This window comes from Canis lupus, chromosome 22 (assembly GCF_003254725.2).
Source record: "Canis lupus dingo isolate Sandy chromosome 22, ASM325472v2, whole genome shotgun sequence".
NCBI classification, from domain to species: Eukaryota; Metazoa; Chordata; class Mammalia; order Carnivora; family Canidae; genus Canis; species Canis lupus.
In genome coordinates, this window is record NC_064264.1 from 9,583,165 (window position 1) to 9,604,144 (window position 20,980).

The following is a 20,980-nucleotide window of genomic DNA, read 5'->3' on the forward strand; positions in this document are numbered from 1 at the left end:
AATAAATAAATAAATAAATAAATAAATAAATAAATAAGAAATCTGTTTCAAACTATTAAAGCACAGCAGATTTGGGTAGAGGCAAGGCTGTGTACTGTTGCCCTGGACAGAGTCCTGATTTAGGAGGTGAGGGATCTCGTTGCGGTTGTGTTAAACTTTTAGATTGTGAGACCTTGGGCACAGGGACTCCGTTTACTCATGAAAAACCAAATCATTGATCTATATGTTCAGTCTCCTCTATTACTGAAAAGATTTTCGTGCAATGGGGCTTTGTTATTTAAGTATCCCTAATATGTATGGGTGATACCTTTAGATCCGGAATCAGAAAATTTCTTTCCAAGACCCATCTTGATGCTATAGGCTATGTAACTATGGAGAGAGAGAAGGAATGGGAAAGAGAGAAGACAGAGGATCAGAGGCCTAATTAGGCCAGCAAAATAATTCTGAAGCTTTTCTTTCACATTTTCAGTATATAAACTTCTATATGGAAATGATCATAAGCTACCCACTAGAGTGAAGGTGTCTGTTTCAATCCTAAAAGTGTGGCTTAGTGATCATGGACAGTCATTTCAGTTTTGGTTTATTACTCTTGATTGTTAGTGTGTATTGGAAGGTGTGGGCATGTTGATTGCTTGTACTTTGAGATTTTTGAAAAACATTTAATGTATAAGTGTGGAAACACTAGTAAGAAAAGGTACAGGACTGCAGTGGAAAAGAAAGTGAAACTTAACTTTACATAGACATGTTCACTTTGGTCACTGGTAGACTGTCACTTTGTATTTACAAATAAATGGATTTGAAATAGGCCTTTTGGAATCTAACCTTTACAGAGAAACTTTTGTTACCAGGAAACATCCATTAATTCTGGTTATACTTTCTTACTTGATTTTTCAAGTTTGGGAATAATGGTTTCCTCTTTAATCAAAAGTATTCGAGTTATTCTTGATAAAGTATGTATGTAGAAATAGCTTAACTAATGATAGATTTTTAAGCAATATCTGTCATTAACGTAATCCATTTTATTAAAGATTTTATTTGAGAGAGAGAGAGTGAGACCATACATGAGTGTGGGAGAGGCAGAAGGGGAGAAGCAGACTCCCCAGTGAGCAGGGAGCCAGACACAGGGCTGGATGCTTAACTCTAAGCCCCGCTGGTGCCCCAGTATAATCCTTTTTACTATTGCTTTGAACACACAAGTTTGGTAGGTACAGAAGGAATTTTAGACAATGGTTACTTACCCAGAGAGGTTTTGCTCTATCTATCTTGCTTCCTGGCATATTACTTTCGAAATAACAGGCATTTAACATTTATTCATTTGAATTAGGGGGGCATAATTTTCAAATGTAAGACAATGTACAGTTACTGCTAACTTAGTGGACAGTAAGTGCTGTATTTCTGAAGGGAGTGACCCAGATAGATGGAGGTGTAGGGATATTGGGAAGTTTACAAAAGAAATGGGACTTGAGTATTGACCAAGAAAAATGTGAATGAGTGCTAAGGGGAGAGTTATTCTGAAAATGGAGAATAAGAATTTAAGAAGAGAGTCAAGAATGAATGTAATTTGTATGAAGGAGCATAAGAAGGGGGCACCTGAGTGACTTAGTGTCTGCCTTGTGCTCAGGTCATGATTCCAGGAGGTCATTGCCAGGGTCTTGCCCTCATCCGGCTCTTTGCTCAGTTGGGGGGGTGTCTGCTTCTCTCTCTCTCTCTGTCCTTCCTCCCTGCATGTATTCTCTCTCTTCCTCCAGGTACAGTGCATTGCTCAAAAACTACCTGAATGTGCTAAAAATAAAAATGCTTTTCTAGTGTTGGAGTTGAACTCATTATTGAAAGAGGTGGGGTAGAGTAGGTGTGGGGGACTGCTGGGTTAGAATTCAGTTTAGTCAGTAGAAATACCACACAAATTGAATTCTTAACCCTTATTTTATTTTGATTCCCAGTTAGGAAAATTACAGCTATCCATGATGACCCCTAGAGTTCAGAGTATATAGGGAATCAACTTTACCAAATTTAGGAAATTGAATATTTAATTCCACTGGCACATGCTAGCTTAATTTAAGTTTTCAGGGAAACTAATTGACCAGCTCAGTCAGCTTCATTCCCTAACTTTCTCTTTAAAACTAAAATTGTAAATGCTTTTTCAAAGAACTAGACATTATTTAATGTGGTTATTTTTATAATCCTTGTCTTTTCATACCATATTTATAGCCATAAACATGAGTATGGTTCAGTATGTCATAACATTGTGATAAACTAAAAATTTTTTCCTTCTACTTTTGTTAGTATGGTAATTTTTTTTTTTTAAATAGGCAAACATCTTTGGCAGGCAGTTTTTAAGCATTTCTCCTTCCACTATGAAATTGTTTTCACTCTTAACTTGCGTTTCTGTTTTTCTACTATTGTAAAGTGCAGTTCTTTGCATGTTTTAATTTGCCATGACGTGGTCAAGTACCATTTCCTTCCTGTTGCTTACAAGCCTGTGCTAGAGATAAGGATACATTTCAGTGCATTAAAAAAGAAGCCACTGAAGACAGGCTTAAGCATGGTAAAACATTCTACTTATCAGAAAGCTTTTTAAAGAACAGAAAGAATGGACTTTAATTTCTGCTTATTTTTTAATGCTCTTAAGATAGTACTAAGCTTTAAATGTACTAGACAGATTTAAATTCTTATATATATTAGGCCTAACAAGGATACTGTATGAATGTTTCTCCTAAGGCAAAAATATACAGATGAAATTACTCATGTGGTTTGCTGGATTACTGGCAAGAAGGAAATTGTTTATATGTCCTTTATTGCAATTACAAACCTAGTTATGGCTGTTTTTTTTTTTTAAAGTATTTGGTACTTTAACTGTAGTTTAACTGGGTGGCGGGGAGGAAGGGCAAATGGCTTCAGTTTCAGAAACGAGAAGTGATTTTATCTCAGGAGGAATGATATCTTCAAAGAAAATATATATGTAACTTAAAAAAAACCTGTTTCATCAGTCATGTTGATTTTGTTTAAAAAATTAACAAAAAATGTATTGGAGACCCTGCCCTCGGTATTTATTTTTATATTCTAAATGAGCATGATTGCTTTTTCCTTCCTAACTTAAGCTTCTGTTTTTCAGGCCAAGAAGTTCTAGAGAAGAAAAATTTCAGAAAAATTGCCTATGTTTGAGTAGACTATCAGTGAACCAAGAAAATTTGAAGCATCATCCCTAAAGAAAACCTGGTATACAGTAACTTCACAGACTTAGCTGAGGGGTTTTTTTTTACCCAAATTGGTCACTGGATTCTGCTGCCTCATACTTGAATCTGCTTGGAATTTTTCTCATGTGGATCTAAGGGGAATGCTTTATTATGGCTGCTGTTGTCCAACAGAACGACCTAGTATTTGAATTTGCTAGTAACGTCATGGAGGATGAACAACAGGTATGAAACCCAGAGAAAATTGGTTTTTAATACATTTGCTATGATGATTCTTCCATTTGCAACAGAAAATTATTTACTTTAAAATATAGTAGGGGAAACTATTAATGTAAAAATGTAGATATTAAAAATTTGATGGTAATTGTGATCATCTGTTTTAAGTACTCATTAATTTGTTAAGAAAGAATTTAATCCTTAGCTTTGATGTGGAACAAGGAGGTAATAATTTCAAGGTTAAGCTTGTGTTTTTGTAAAATGAGACTCAACACTAAATAAAATACCAGAGTACTTGAGTATTTTGAAAAGATCTAGAGGACATACCAACAAGACATGTAATTTTTTTCTTTCTTTTTTTTTGTAATACAGGACGGGGGTTGTATTAGTTGCTTGCAATTTCTACAGTGTAAATGTATGTTGTTATTAGTATTTATAATCCTGGGCTGTTTTTTCAAGTGGATGGAAAGATGTTAGTCCCATAATCATGCATCGCTTCAGTCCTAAGCATGTGATTCTGAGGAAGTCATTTAACTTCTCTAGGTCTAGATTGCATCATCTGTTGAATGGGGACTGAACTGAAGAATTTCTAAATTGGCTTTCACTGAGTTTATGTTCAGTGATGTTCCATTTACTGTTTCTAGAATGGGAAGAAGATCCAGGAGACATTGAAAGAAGGATCTAAGTTAATCCTGGTCTCTTTGCCCCTCTGCTCTGTCTCCACTTCAGGGGAGAGATACAAGGGGTTCTTGGGACTTTATAATTCACTTCATTTTAAACAGGTTATGTGGCAATGTAAGACGTAATATGGGAAAAATGTTCTTAGACACAGTGTCCTGACAAAAATATTTTGAGGACCTGGAGGTTTAAAGTATGCCTAATGAATTGATTTAGATACTGAAATAAGCCTAATTCCAAATATCTAACATTAATAGGCCAATTACAATGTATCAACTTTTATTCTAGAAACATAGTTACAACAGATAATAAAATTGATACTTTTGGCAGGGCATTATAATTTCTTTGCTGTTTGTATTGGTGACAGGGTTAAAAATTTATAAGTAAATCTACAAAAGATGAGCATTTGCATTGAGGTACCTTAAAATCAAGATGAGCTTTAGATGGGAAGGAAAAAAGTTTAAGGGAGAGGGTTGCTTGGTCCAAAATAAAAATATATTAATAGGATTTAACCTAGAAACAACAGAAAAGATATTTTAAGAAAGTATTTTGAATTTGTTTCAAAACAGGATATTTCTCTGTACGTTAAGGTTTGAAAACTGTATTACTGTGCAGCCCTCTTAGATGAAAGATTCCAGGCTTTATGTGGTGAGGTTTGTTCTCTGTGTGGCCACACAAGACAGAGCTCTAAGCCATTCACTGGTGTGCTCTAGTATGGTGGCTTTGGCACTCTTCTGACTGTGAGAAATACATTTTACATTATGGTATAGTATTTGTACATGTGTATATTTAGCCTTAAAAATAGTTTTGCACTTGCCCTTGATAGGTGTGGTGTGCTTAGTTTATCTTGGAGAGGTCATTTGATGCCTTTGAATAGATGATGATCTCTTAGCTTATTATCATAATGCACATACATGTTTTTTCTTATTTTTATTAAAATGGGTATATATATATATATACAGGTGTATATATATTAGTTTTGTGCAGGTGTTATTATAAGGACTTTACAAATATTTAACATGTGAGGCAAATACTATTATCCCCATTTTACAATGAGGAAAATGAGACAGAGGTTAAGTGATTTATTTGAAATCCTACAGCTAGTCAATAGTGGAATTGCAGTTTGAATGCAAGCAGTTTGACTGTCACTAATGATGTTGGATACCCTTGCATTGAAGTATGCCAGTATTACTGTATTATAATCAGTGTCAAAAATTGGCAGGCCTAGAGTTTTCCAGTCTATGGCTGTGAGCATAGCAAACTTAACTGACTCAGGGGTAGATCCAGTAGTGTCAGTCTTATTATTAGCATCTTATCTGTGGTTCTACTTCCTTTGTTGTTTGCTTGTTAGATTTGTTTTTGATTTAAAAGTAATAACATCCCAATTATGAAAGAAGGCACCTAACATGAAAATACATAAAAGAGTTCTTTACCCTTTCCACCTAATCCATTTGTCCCCAGAAGACACTATTATTAACTATTTGATGTTAATATTTTAGAGAAAGACCTGAACCAAAGAGCAACATATGTACATATAAACCTACATAGATTGTTTTTAAAATGCAAATAAAAGTATGCTAAACCTTTTCTGTGAATGGTTTTCACTTAATGTATTGTAAATATGTATGTATGTATGCTGGCTCTACATCGTTTATTTTTTTCACATGATGGATGGATCATAATTTATTTTACCAGTATTTGATCATGGACAATTATTACCAGTATTTTGCTGTTATAAACAATATTGCAGTGAACATTTTCATTTGGGAAGCAGTAGACCTATAGTAATTAAGAGCTCAGATATTGGAGTCAGAACACTTGGGTTTGAATCCTCCTCACTCCACTGCTTATTACTTCTGTGACTTTGAATAGACTACTTAGCCATTCTCTGCCTTGGTTTCCTTATCTGCAAATGAGGATGATAGTACTAAACCCTGTATTATAGGGTTGTTGTGAAAGTGAAATGGGTTATTCTATATAAAGCTCTTAGAACCATGCCCGGTTCTTCTTAGAACCATAATCGTGCATGCTCATGTGTGTATGTTTGTATATGCATAATGATTATTTCTGTAATATTTCTAAAAGTAGGGGCACCTGGATGGTTCAGTTGGTTAAGCTTCTGCCTTCAGCTCTAGTATACAATTTTGAATGAATTTTAGAGTTAGCTTCTTAAGTTACATAAAACTCTGTTGGGATTTTAAATTTTCAAATTTAAAAAGTATTTGTGTCTTTTAAAATACTTATTTTGGAGGCATCTGGGTGGCTCAGTCAGTTGAGCAAGCGACTCTTTTTTTTTTTTTTTAAGATTTTATTTTTTTGTGTGAGAGACACAGAGAGAAAGAGAGAGAGAGGCAGAGACACAGGCAGAGGGAGAAGCAGGCTCGATACAGGGAGCCCAACATGGGACTCGATCCCGGGTCTCCAGGATCATGCCCTGGGCCAAAGGCGACGCTAAACCGCTAAGCTACCCGGGCTGCCCAAGAGAAGCAACTCTTAATTTTGACTTAAGTCATGATCACAGTCTTGGGATCTGCCCCCACATCAGCCTCTACACTTAATGGGGAGTCTGCTTGAGGATTTTCTCTCTCCCTGTCCCTCTGTCACTCCCATCACTTAGGCATGTACTCTTTCTCCCTCTCTCTCAATAAATAAATAAATCTTGTAAAAAATAATTCTGTTTTATGATCCTGTATTGGTCTGGTTGGTTCTTTACAAAATCACTGTTGAAGGCACCAGATTAGAATATATTTCCTGTTTTGAGTTATGATCTGTGGTTATAAATGTCATCTAAAGAAGCTGACACCATTAATGTCTAGTTGCCACCACTCTGATCATTTTCCTTGTATCAATCTGTACTCTTTTTAAAAATGATTTTTATTTATTAGAGAAAAAGAGAGTAGGGGGAGAGGAAGAAGCAGACTCTCTACTGAGCAGAGAGCCTGATGTGGGCCTCAGTCTTGGGACCCTGGGATCATGACCTGAGCTGAAGGCAGATATTTAACCAACTGAGCCACCCAGGCTCCTAATTTGTGCTCTTCAAAATTGCGTGGAAGAAGTCCTTTGGCCAGGGATGGGTGTGGAGGGATGGTAGTGTTGGAAAGGAAATACCAACATTATTGGTGCTGACAAGCCCCTTTTAAGTCTCCTCTTGATGTCTGTTCAAAACTGGGAATATTTGTTGCTGAGAATGAAGCACTTCTGTGCTGGACGGCACCACCATCAGTATTGGATTGCAGTATGTACTTTTATTTGAAGGTGCCTTGGTTTGACCTTCTTAAGCAGGTGTGTTTGCCTGGGGGAATGAATGAGAATAAGAAGAAGTCTGAAGGCTGTGGATACAAGTTTTTAAAGAGAAGGAAACTTGATTGTATGCTCATATAGTCTAGAAGTTAATGAAAAACAGCTGGTAGTTTAATGCATTTTGTAATTTTCACATATCATTACAATATATGTCTTTTCAGTTGTTGGTCCTAAAAGTAGAACCCAGCAAATCATAGTTATTTATGCTTAACACACTTGGTTCACTAGGGAGTAGTAGCTTGATGACAAGCATGGGAAAGTGAAACAAATACTTTTCTAGAATCCTATCACAATATAAGAAGGTGGGAATGTCTGGGCGGCTCAGTGGTTGAATCTGCCTTTGGCTCATGTCATGATCCAGGGTCTGGGGATTGATTCCCGCATTAGGCTCCCTGAGAAGAGCCTGTTTCTCCCTCTGCCTATGTCTCTGCCTCTCTCTTGGTGTGTCTCATAAATAAATGTAATCTTTAAAAAAAACAAACCAATATAAGAAGGTGGTCTTATGACATTCCTTCTTAGGATAAAACTGGTTTGCTCTGTTGATCCTTAGACTAAAGAGGAAAACAGTGCCTTGTTGTCTAATGAGAGACCTGATAACTCACGCAGTGATTGAGAATCACTGCATTGCAACTTTGGGAAAGTTTCACTCTAGTAGAAGTTACATTAGAACTGCATTTTGCAGGAAGGCCCAGTTTATCCAACAGATTGAAGGAGCAGAAGTGTTCTGGAACAGTAGAATGTACCAAAACTTTTGATGGATTTTTGACTATATAGTCAATCTAACCACCTTAACTTAAGGTTAGAGGTTTTCATAGTGTTTTTCATGCTCTTTCCTTTCTTGTACTACATTGATTTTGCCAGCCTACTGTGTAATTTCCCCAAGTCCCTTCTTGCTTGATCTCCCATATTCATACCTGTTGACTATTTAAGTTCTAATCTCTTTTAAGATTTTAGACAAAACCTACTTGTTCCGGGAATTTATCCTAAAATCAATATTTTCAAGAATTAACAAAGTTTATCCTGTTATTTCTATATCACTTATTGTCACACATTTGCCATGTTAAATTTTCATATATACATTACGATTTTCTCAGATAAGTGCTAATCACTTAAAGAAAGGGATTACTTCCCCCTCCCCCTTAGTATCTTCCAAAGTGTTTAACATCGTTCAAAATACCTTTATCTGTTGAGTCCTTAAAGATTTTTTTCCTCTTCTTAATCCTGTTGGTAAAATGATGTGGGATAAGTATATGCTTAGTTATAGCCGTTATCACATCAGAGGACTTTTAGAATGAGAGGTAATGTTCTCCCCCAAACTTTCTCAACTACAGTATATATTTTTCTGGAACCTATTTGTCCACATTCTCATTTAGTGCATTGGCAGTGTGGCCATATCACCACAATTCCAAGACCAGAAAGAAATTTTCATGGAGTGTTTTTTCTGTTATGTACGTAGAACTGTTCTATTGTACCACCTCAGATAACTTTCAAAAATTATCATTGAAATTATAAGTAAGTAAATACCCATATAGAGTTTTTCTGTTTCTTGGGAGACTCCTTCAAGCTGCAGAGGGAGTTTTTGACATGGTTATATCTTGAGAATGGGGTTAAATTTTGTAGATTGGGAAAATACTCGTAAGAATATAGATCATGGCAACTGGCCTTTTTTTTTTTTTTTTTTTTTTAGCAATTCTGTTAGGTCAGGGATTAATTGTACCTTAAAAATAGAATAGAAGGAATGAATTGAAATGTTTTGTGTGTAACTTATTCAGTACTAGTATTGTGGAGGGCAGGAAGTTGGAATAGTGATACTAACCTGTACATGGACACAGAGAATTCTGTTACGTACACACAATTCCAGCTTACATGGACCAATCTACCTGTTCCTGTTGCCTTCTTTTTTAGTCTTGACAGATTAGATTTATCAGATCCATTAAAAGTTTGGCCTCCTGGAAAATTAACATACAGAGGTTGCTTGTTTCTTTTGTTCACATTTGGAACCTTCATCAAAGGGGTTATGCCATAGAGCCCATAGTATAAGCCTGCTTATATTTGGGAAAAGTCAGACTCTGGTTATTTTGGATGTTTGTTTTGTTTTGTTTTGTTGAAAGACCTGGTGAGTGGGTCAGGGGCAGAGGATGAAAGGGAGAGAGAAAGAATCTTAAGCAGGCTGCATGCCTAGCATGGAGCCTGATGTGGGGCTCGATCTCAAAACCCCAAGGTCTTGATCTGAGCTGAAATCAAGAGTTGGATGCTTAATTGAGCCATGCAGGTGCCCTGGAAAAAGTCTGACTTTGAATAGGCCTGAGCCCTCTTCAGGTTATGTGAAGAGACAACCCTGCCTATGACCTAGTGTTTGGCATGGCTTATCTCCCTGCCCACTATTTGTGGTGAGGAAGCTAATGGTTATTATGAAGGAGGAGGAAGAACTTACTGTTGTCTTCTTTACAGTCTAAGTGTCCCGCACCAGGCCCTGTGACAATGTGTTTAAAATGAATATAGATGAGTGGCCCAATCTGAGTCCTGGCCCCTGGTCTTCCTCCCCAAACAGCATGAACTTCACCACCCACTCCATCTTCTCCACCTATTAGTCTCTGAGCTCTGTGTAATCGCCCAACCACCGCATCCCTCTGGTCAACAGTGTAGCCACCAGCATCTGTGCAGGTGCCTGGGGGCTCAGGCTCCTGGGTCTCTCCACCAGCTAATGGGATAAATAGGGTTCCAGAAGCCAGGTCACCAGGATGGCTAGGGTCCTGACAGACAGAGGGGGCATACAGGATGGAGCAGGAGACCATGCAAGACCTGAATTAACACCTGGCCTCCTACATGGAGAGAGTAAGGAGCCTGCAGGCTGATAATCAGAGACTGGAGATAAAAAGCTGGGAATACCTGGAGAGGAAGGGACCCTAGATCAGAGACTGGGGCATTACTTCAAGACCCATCAAGAAGCTGAGGGCTCAGATCTTTGCAAAATCTGTGGACAATGCCTACATCGTTCTGCAGATTGACAATGCCCATCTTGCTTCTGATAACTTTAGAATCGAGAATGAGATGGAGCTGGCCCTGTGCCACTCTGTGGAGAGTGCTATCCACAGGCTCCAAAAGGTCATTAATGACACCATTGTCATTCGGCTGCAGCTCGAGACAGAGATCTAGGTTCTCGGAGAGCTGCTCTTCATGAAGAACCATGAGGAGGGAGTAAAGGTCTATAAAACCAAATTGCCAACTCTGTGTTGACCATGAAGTTGGATGCCTCTAAATCTCAGGACCTCAGCAAGATCATGGCAGACATCTGGGCCCAGTATGATAAGCTGGCTCAGAACTGAGGGGAGCTGAACAAGTATTGGTCTCAGCAGATTGAGGAAAGCACCACAGTGATTACCTCGCCAACTGCTGAGGTAGGAGTAGCTGAGATGACCCTCACAGAGCTGAGATGTATGGCCCAGTCCTTAGAGATCAGACTGAGGGAGGTGGAGGCCCATAACACAATGCAGATGGAGTAGTTCAATGGGGTCCTGCTGTACCTGGAGCCAGAGCTGTCCCAGACCTGGGCAGAGAGGCAGCTCTAGATGTAGGAATATGAGGCCTTGCTTAATGTCAAGGTTAAGTTGGAGACTGAGCTCTCCACCTGTCACCTGGTGGAAGATAGAGAGGATTTCAGTCTTGGTGATGCCCTGAACAGCAGCAACCCTTTGCAAATTGTCCAAAAGACCACAACCCACTGGATTATGGACAACAAAGTGGTATCTGAGACCAGTGACACCACATTTCTGAGGGATTGAGGCAGGAGAGAAGCAAGGTACCCCTTGAGGAGCAGAAGGCGAATTAAAAGTTGAGAGGTAAAAAATGAAAAAATGACTATGGATGAGATCATTGCATAGGGTAGGAGGACATAGACTTAGAGGAGCTCCAGAAACATTCAGTGGTATATTTTAGTAACTAGAGTTTACTGAGCATCTTATTCTGTGCACTGTGCCATGTGCTTTACGAGGATTACCCTATTTAATTCTTAAAACAATTTTATAAAGTAGGTAGTTTAATTCCTACTTTATGGAAGAGTCAAGTGAGGCTTAGAGAAGGAAGGCAGCTGGCTTGCAAGTGATAAAACTGAACTGTCACCCAGCTTGTGCCTTCAACTGTATTTGAATAATGTCAGTTACCAAGGCTTGCAAGTGGTAAAAGAGTGGTTTTAAATTTGGAAGAATTATTATCCTTGCATATATGATTTTAGCAAAAACAAAATGTTATGCTAGTTAATTTGTTAACATAATTGCAAGTTGACAGTTTTTGTGCCTTAATAACCTGTGTACACTTGAAAAAGAAAACCAGCTTTATTGGGATGGATATATATATATATATATATATATATATATATATATACACACCATAAATTCAACTATTTAGACCGCAGTTCAGTGATTTTTAGTATATAAATAGAGTTGTGTATCCATCACCATAATCAATATTGGAACATTTTTGTTACCCCAGAAAGAAACCTGTACCCAATAGCAGTCATGCCCTATTTCTGCCCAATCCCTATACCTTGACAACCACTAGTCTATTATTGTCCCTGTGTATTTACCTATTCTGGAACATTTTGTATACATTGAATCATGCAGTATGTGGCTGACTTCTTTTTTATTTTAGTATAACTGTTTTCAAGGTTCATCCATGTTGTAGCATGTATCAGAACTTTGTTCTTTTTGTTGCTGAATAATATTTCATTGTCTGGGTATACTACATTGTATATATCCATTCTGTGTGTTTTTCAAAAGAATAGTAATTTTTAAAAGATTTTATTTATTTATTTGACAGACTGTGTGAGCACAAGCAGGGGGAGCAGCAGGCAGAGGGAGAGGGAGAAGCAGGTTTCCCACTGAGCAGGGAGCCTGATGCGGGATCCCAGGACCCTGGGATCATGACCTGAGCCAAAGGCAGAGGCACCAGTTAAACAACTGAGCCACCCAGGTGCCCCAAGAATAGCATTTTTTTTTTTAATGAAGTTCCTGTTGGTCAGTTTTGTGTCAGGGATGAAATTGGTGATTTTTGTTCTCCCAGAAGTACTCAGTCACCCAGAGCAGCCTCGCTGGATGAATAAGGAAATAGTACCTCTTTGATGTAGCTCAGTTTAGCTACTGATCTTGAGAATTTTTGCCTCCTTTCTGTTTTACTTAACACATAACACACAAAGGATAATAAGTCATTATATGAACAGATAGTGTTACTGGATTATTGGCCTTTTTTTTCTTTTTTTTTTTTAAGGATTTATTTATTTATTTATGATAGACACAGAGAGAGAGAGAGAGAGAGGCAGAAACACAGGCAGAGGGAGAAGCAGGCTCCACGCACCGGGAGCCCGACGTGGGATTCGATCCCGGGTCTCCAGGATCAGGCCCTGGGCCAAAGGCAGGCGCCAAACCGCTGAGCCACCCAGGGATCCTTGGCCTTTTTTTTTTCTTAAGCCAGAGTCACCCTCAACCCTCTTTTGAGAATAATGGTGAAGGTAATATCCTTTGATTTACTAAAGTAGAAAGAAAACTGGTTATTAACTCGTTTGTCAGAGTGTGAATTTAACAAAGTGATGTCCCCAAATAATGTTCATAGATTTGATATGCCTAATATTAAGTAAATTAGAATATAGACAGAGTTTTTCTTTTCTTTTCTTTTCTTTTTTTTTCTTTTTTTTCTTTCTTTCTTTTCTTTCTTTCTTCTTTCTTCTTTCTTTCTTTCTTTCTTTCTTCTTTCTTTCTTCTTTCTTTCTTTCTTTCTTTCTTTCTTTCTTTCTTTCTTTCTTTCTTTCTTTCTTTCTTGACACAGTAACCAAAATTCTAAATATTAGGCAGTTCTCTTTTTTTTTTTTTTTTTGGAAAGAATTATAATGTAATGATTGGCAATATATCCATGGACTTAGCTGTTTCATCTGTTCCCACCTAATGAGATGTTGAGAGAAAGAGCTCTGAACATGCGAGGATGCTGGATCAGGAAGTCCAGTCACCCTGAATTGTGGGATAGGGCCTGGAGTGAGGGAAGGAGAATTTTTCTCTCCTAAGGTGGAACTTTAGGTAACAATTTAAAGATTTATTATAGTTTGTAGTTTTGTATGACTCTGCACTTCTGTCAATTCCACTTTATTTCCTGGTATGGGAAAAAACAAAATTGAGTATTTAGGAAAACCTTGCATTTACTTTAGGAAAGCAACTAAAGGGAAGCTCAAGTAACTAGTAGCTCCTCCCCGTATTCCCTGCCCTGACATGGAAGCACATTCAGAAATAATTTGGGATTGAAGATTTACCTGGGAAATGATTTTCTAAAAAGTGATTGATTTGTGTGCATTCATATCAACTGCTACAATTTCAGCATAATACTAAATTCTGGAAATTGATGTTTCTTGTCAATTAAAAGTCTGTGACATATGACATTAAAGAATATCAGCCTGGGAACGAGGAGCCACCACTTTCTAAATGTGTGACCTCAGACAAGTTTTTAAATTTCACTGAGCTTTTATTTCCTTCACCAAAAATGAATTAATTTCCAAGGTTATGAGCATTCGGTTATTTGTTGTGTACCACTATGTACTCAGTACTGCTCAGTTGTTTGGTAATGAAGTTAATTTTTATAATTTGAACACCAGTTAGACAAATGTTATTCAGCTTTTTTTTTTTTTTTTAATGTTTTCTTATTTTTTCTTTGCTGGCTTGGTTCTAGAATAAGCCAATCAGCTTGTCAATCAGGAGTTTGAAAATCCAGCAGATTAATTCTGTGGGGAAGCATTCTCCTTTAATATTTTAAATGCTAAGTTTGTTCTGACATATTTTGATCTGGAGTTGTTCCGTTTTTTAGAAGGACTCCAATTTCTGTCATTGTCTAGTTGGCTATTACAATTTTAACATTCTGGTAAAGGCTTTGCTGTAGTTAAAATGCCTGTATTCAGCAATGTCTGCCTCATTTTATTCTATGATTCATACATATTTGTATAAGATTCTTGTCAAAGTCCATTATTTAAAAGTAGGAATTGCCTCTTTAGTTATGATTTTGCTTAAATTTTATGAGTTATATAGAATCTGCATGTTTAAAACATCAATCTGATAGTGACTGATGTGATATTATCTAGTTGATTTGTAACTGAACATTTAAACCTAGTTAAGATTTACTATACCTCCCAATAGCTACTTTTTTTTTTTAACCTTATAACTAATTGTGTCAGACTTGGGGGGACACACACACACACATACACACACACCCTTAATTCACCAGTGTATTAAACTTTTTAAATGAGCACTCTAATAAGAAAACCAAGATTGTTTTCAGTGACTGTTCTACTTTTTGAGATGCATGGCCAAGTTGTAATTTATCCTGGCTGAAAAAAGAAAAATCTGGGCAAAGACTAAAGGCGGCCAACAGTCATGAAAGACCTAAACTGGAATTAGATTTAGCCAAATCAATTCCCTAGGAATTTACAGTGGAATTTTAATGATCTGGGAGAATTCTGGAGAAAAGACCATTTTACTTACACCTTTCTATGTTTCATGGTGCTGCTATGCAAGAGAAGCTAGGCTTCCTCTGGAACACTCCTCTCTGTTGTGGTCAACAGAATAAAACAAACTTCTTATATATGTATCTCCAAACTTTATAACTGAGGTAAAATTTTTATTATGACAATAATTTATCTATAGGATCCTGTACTCTTGTTGTCTATCTTAGTGATTGATCTTGTGGACTTGGGGAACCCGATGGCCTGGGTTCATGTTTCACCTCAGCCTCTTCCTAGCTGGTTGACCAGTGTCAATAAAATAGCACAGGGCTGTAGGGATTGACTGGGATAAGCCGTATGAAGTACTTAACATAGTAGCTGCTTCACCATCACCACCACCACATTAAGAATACCACATTATTTTAATTTTATTGATCATTTTATTGAAGACTCAAAGAGACTGGAGGATAACACTTTGTACAGCACCGTGGTGTATTTTAATCCAATTAAAGTATTTTGCAAGCTATATTAATGTCCAGAACTTTTTTTTTAATTCATGAGAGACACAGACTGAGAGAGAGAGAGAGAGAGGCAGAGACACAGGCAGAGGGAGAAGCAGGCTCCTCGCAGGGAGACCGATGTGGGACTCGATGCTGGATCCCAGGATCACGACCTGAGCTAAGGGCAGGTGCCCAACCACTGAGCCACCCAGGCATCCCAATTTCCAGAAATTTGAATCGTTTTTCTCTTATACAAAGCCCATGGCCATAACGTAATATTTATCTACACCATGATGTTTATAAAAAATACACAATCCATTAAAAACTTATGATATTGGGGGCATTTGGGTAGCTCAGTTGGTTAGGCATCTGCCTTCAGCCAAGGTCATAATCCTGGGATCCTGGGGTAGATCCCCATGTTGTGCTCCCTTGCTCAGCGGGGAGTCTGGTTTTCTCCTCTTCCTCTACCCCTCCCCCTGCTCATGTGTGCTCTCTCTCTCTCAAATAAATAAAATCTTTTTTTAAAAACCTAGGATATTGAAGGAGAGCCATTGGAAAGTGAAGAGGCTGGTCGAAGCATATATTTTAGTTTTGTGTCTAAATGCTGCCTTGTAATACATTGCCTTCTTTAGTCTTGAGTCAAGTGTAAAAATATTTCCTAACATTTCGTAGAACCCTTTATGGTTGATAGTATTTTTTCCACATACACTTTAATTCCTACAAATCATTCTGTTATAGAGATACTATTTCCTTTTCCTATTGAAGAATATTATAACTAGAATAACTATTTTAGAATCTTGTAATAGATTCCTAGGGCAGAGTTGCAAAGGCACCCAGGGTACTGTTCAAAATAACCTATCCTATTTACTAAGGATATTTGGGTCCCAATTCTGATTTAATAACATTGTTTTAGAGTATCAGTGGATAGTTGGTCTTATTAGCTGTTCGTTTCTTTACAAATTATTTTTTTAAATATTTTATTTATTTATTCATGAGAGAGACATAGAAAGAGAGAAGCAAAGGGAGAAGCAGGCTCCATGCAGGGAGCCCGATGTGGGACTTGATCCCAGAACACTGGAATCACACCCTGAGCCGAAGGCAGACGTGCTTAAACCACTGAGCCACCCGGGAGTCCATCTTTACAAATTAATTTTGACAGTACTTTGTTTATATTTCTGTTAAGAGATAATTGCACAAGTCTATGGGGATTTGATATATCACTTGAGGTAGTGCATTGAAGTATTTCAAAGTTTTTAGAATGGCAGTAATGAATATTTGGTGTTTTGTTTAAAATGAAAATGCACTAGTAACAAAAAAAAATCCAAAGAGATTGCCAGGAATAATCCTCACATGCATAAAACTGGTAGGTCCAAAGAGTTTCATGGATGTTATTTTAAACTTTAATGAATAGTTTAAATAGTTTCAGTTCAGAGAGAGAAGTTTCCTAATTCGTTTTTACAAAACCAACATAACACTGATACCAAAACCTGGCAAAGTATGTGTGGACACATGAACGATAGGTTAATCCCCAAATGGGTAGTTTGTTTAAATATAAGAGCGATATTTATTGTCTCTTACCTTTGCCAGGTCCTGTGGGCAATATGCATTTTTTCTTTTTAAAAAATTTTGATTTTATTAAATTATATGATGTTGGTTTTAAAAAAAATAATTCATAGAAGTTTATCCAAAGGCTACTCCTCAAAAGAGGAAAACTATCTCTAGTTGTGAGATTCCTTCTTTTCTCTGACTTGATAATTAACTTTTCTTTACATACTTGGGGGGAGGAGGCAGGCCCCACAATGGTGTCTAGAAAGCCATATGAGATTTTTACAATGAGACTCTGAGCATGAGCTAAAGCATTTTACCTGTAATTTATAGAGGAAGGACAGGTGATTCTACAGACTAGAAAGTCAACCTCAATACCTCTGTTTCTCTAGATTTTCTTTTTAAAGTACACATTTTTGTTCCTTCAACTTTTAAAGAGTCTATTTTAAGTGACCTGGTTTTCAACTGGTTTTGGTTGAGTGTGGCACACCTGGATACAGTTGACTTAAAAATGTTTTACTCCTTCTGTTTCTTTCTGATTATTTTATTTTTAGTTATTCTTACGAGTGCAGAATATTTTCTCTAGAGATGTGTCAACACAAAATGAAACAGACCTTTTAGAATTTCTAGAAGAAAGGAGGAGAGTATTTATTATTCGAGCCCAAGTTAGGACAGCTGCCGAGGATACACAGTCTTCACAAAGAGAGTGCTCTCGCATATTTTCTTTCAATCCTCGCCATAACCCTGTACTGTGTGGCCACTATTGTTATCCTCATCTTATGAATAAGGAGAGCCTTTGTAAGGAGAAATCTCGGGGAGGTTGAATGAGGAGATGAATGTTGCCCAGAAACACTACTGTAGAATGCAACAGCACCTGCACTGGGGTTGAGTTGAGGATTTGAGAAAGCCCAAGCTCTTATCCATTATGCTGGGAAAGACATAAAAGAGGAAAAAGAACCTCGAAGGAAAAAGAGAATCTAGAAGAATATTAAGTAAATCGTCTTTTATAGCAGTTATACATAAGTAGGATTCTCACTTTCTCCCAAATACATTTACATATTAAAATTTTTAAAAACTAGATTCACGTACTACATTTTTAGTCCGGAAAGCTATTTTTCAGAAGTTAGACAAACGTGCTAGGCAGTATGTACTACAGCTCCATAGCCTTTTCTGCTTGTTTGCTGAAGCTCTCTTTCATTTTCTTTTAGACTAAAGATGGATAAGCTCATGTAAAGAGAGCTTGAATTGGTCAACAGAAGTATTCTCATTTGCAGATAATGAAGCTGTTTTAATGACAGGTTTTTTAAAGTATGAGGAGAATTTGGTTGTGAAGAAGCCTTCACAAAAAACTTTGTTCTGAGCCTCAGAGATTTATTGCACAATCCGGCTTATTTTATGTAATACATCAATTCCTGAGATCATTCAAAATGTATTTTGAAAACTGGAAACAGTGGTAGTTATTAGGGAAGGGAACTAAATGGAAAAGGGACAATAATATTTAATACTCTTGGCATACAAATGTATGTGTGTATTAATCTATTCCCCTAAACAGTTTTTCAAAAATGCACCATGGGAGCTTGTTTAAAGGAATATTATTATTTTTTATTTATTTATTTATTTTTTTTTTTTTTAGGAATTTTAATTCATTTTGTTCACTCGTCACCTTAAGTTTATGTGTGTAAATCCACCTAGATGTTCCCTTTAATTTTATTATGGCTTATACCGTAATAGTCTCCTTTTTAAGTTCTGTATCTCCCATCAGATTTACCTCTACTTTTAGACTTTTTTATTGAAATATTGCATAAATATAAAATATGCACAAGTCATAAGTGTACAGCTTGATGAATTGTCACAAAATTGATTATGTTTCAGGTTTTGCTTTTTCTGGAAGCTGTTAAACAGTTGTTGCTGAGACTAGATGGTTGAGTTGTGTTCACTGCTTTTCTGGAAGGACTATTCTTAATTAAAAACAACAACAACAACCAAAAAAACATGTCTGTCAAATGTAAGATTAGAAGTCCCCCCCCCCCCAGTTTTATTGAGATGTAACTTATATATAACATTATTTAAGTGTACAATGTGATGATCTGGTATATGTATATAAGTAGTAAGCCAAATTTTAAGAGTGTTTATTTCTATCTAAGTCAAATATTGAGGCACTATATCACCAAATTGTTTTATTGAATGGTTACTATATGCCATGCAGAACAGGTGATCTATTTGCATGTCATTGAATTCTTACAACAATTCTGGAAGTTATTCTCATTTTAGGTAGACACAAACATGGAAGCCTAGAGAGGCTGAAAATTTTGTTGGAGTTCAGACACCCAGGGCATGGTGCAGTCTGACCGTAATCAGGGTCATTCTAATTCTAGAGCTCAAGCACTTACTATTACATCCTATTTTCACCAGGGGTATTTTTAGTGCATTTGCTGCATAGGAAATATCTGATCGTGTCCTTGATAGACTGAGGTGTTGTTGGGTTTTTGGTTTTGTGTTTTGTTTTTTTAAGTCAAAGGTGAAAGAAATAGTTTCACAGCAGTGCCTTTGTAGGATGAGGCTTTGGGGGCAGTATTCTGATCAGAAAAAAAAGACATGGGAATTGGTTTCAAAGACTCATTTTCTTAGCAAGTGAACTATGTTTAGCGTGTTAAGTTTCTTGGAGTGGCCTTTGGGTGGGGATGCTACTGAAGATTATGGGAAAAGGGACGCCCCACCCCGCCCACTCTTGGTTTTGCCTTGTCTTGTGACAAAGTGATAGTGTAAATACTTAAAAATGTGCTCATTTTGCATCTATCTTAAAAAATGAATGTCTGCATTGGGAAGTTTTTAAAGACTGTTTTTAACTTGCCTTTCTTTCAGGAAAACATTTGATACATATTTCATTTTCAACTATTTCATAGAGGATCTTGGCAGAATGTTTCACAACCATGTTACTAGATTGAGCTATGCTGTCAGGCAAACTTGGTAAACAAGTTATTTGCAAGTTCTTTTGTTTTTTTTTTTTTTATAACCAAAGACCTGTTGAATAAACTTACCATATAGTTGGAATAATGGTCCATACTTCCTTAAATACCGTCTTAGGACCTTGGGTTGTGGTATACTCATATAGTGAGATTGAGGTATACCCTAGTGAGTGTAGCAACATACATTGCTGTTTACAGATAGGCCACTTTCCTTCTCTTTTTAATTTTATGGTATTGCCACATATGTCACCAACCACAACAAATGGCAACTGTGTAGTAGAAAGTGTTGAAATTTGGGAACTCTCTTTCATGCCAGAATTTGGTTTGATTTTTTTTATATCTGCTAAAAAAAAAAAAATTGTTAAGTTTTGCTTTCAATACGTGTGTTAAATTTATCTGAAATTAATAGAAAGGAAAGCTGGTATATATTTTTCTCTCTCGAGTCATTAAGACCCTCAGTAAAGTTATACATCAGTTGAAAGCTAATCACTACTGCTTAATTTGCTTATAAAAAGTGAGGCTTTGAAAACTCTGATCTTTGACAGATTGTAATCCCAAGAAGTCTTCCATTCTTTTCCTACCCATCATTTTGTGATTTATTTTGGTTCTGTTACAAAAACAAATGGGAAAATAGTCTGCAAGTGCCAAAAGATGTAATAATAAAAGTAATATAGCTTTGGTTTTTTTTGGATTACTAATATTTCAGACATTGATGTGAATCAGGTTAACTCAGTTCAAGGACTGCAGTTTTGAATTTTGTAATTCTTTAGAGTAGTGGTTCTAAACCCTGCATGCGCGTTAGAACCACCCAAGGAACTTTAATAAACATGCCCTGGTCACGTCCCCAGATGTTCTGATCGTTTGCTTCCATGTAGGGTCAAGTATTGATATTTTTAGGTGTTTCCCAGCATAGGATCACTGTTGACAATCATTGGTAAACTGGGATTCTCTGATTCAGCTAAAAGTGAGGAGAAGATGATTATTTAAATAAACAAAGGTTTTAGAGATATTTGGAGGTTTTTTTTTTTTAACATAGCCAACCAAATGAAACAGTATTTTTGTTAGCACATTAACAAAGTGTTGACCCCTTCATTTCTTAAAAGGAGATAACAG

The 20,980-nt window shown here is 36.8% G+C and overlaps 1 protein-coding gene and 1 pseudogene across 6 annotated transcripts in view; both read left to right on the forward strand.

The window, feature by feature from the left end:
• The window catches only part of ELF1 (E74 like ETS transcription factor 1), a 106,262-nt gene that overhangs the window by 54,935 nt on the left and 30,347 nt on the right, over positions 1 to 20,980 (forward strand). For 4 of the 6 annotated variants that reach the window (XM_025478142.3, XM_035704350.2, XM_035704349.2 and 1 more), the window contains exon 2: positions 3,113 to 3,416. In XM_025478142.3, coding sequence (XP_025333927.1) covers positions 3,345 to 3,416 — 72 coding nt within the window. In that variant the 5' untranslated portion in view covers positions 3,113 to 3,344. Of the gene's footprint in view, positions 1 to 2,477; positions 2,546 to 3,112; positions 3,417 to 20,980 lie in introns of those variants that run through there. The other 2 variants (XM_025478140.3, XM_049099343.1) reach the window with 1 other exon arrangement.
• LOC112678817 (keratin, type I cytoskeletal 18-like) lies at positions 9,520 to 11,464 on the forward strand (annotated as a pseudogene).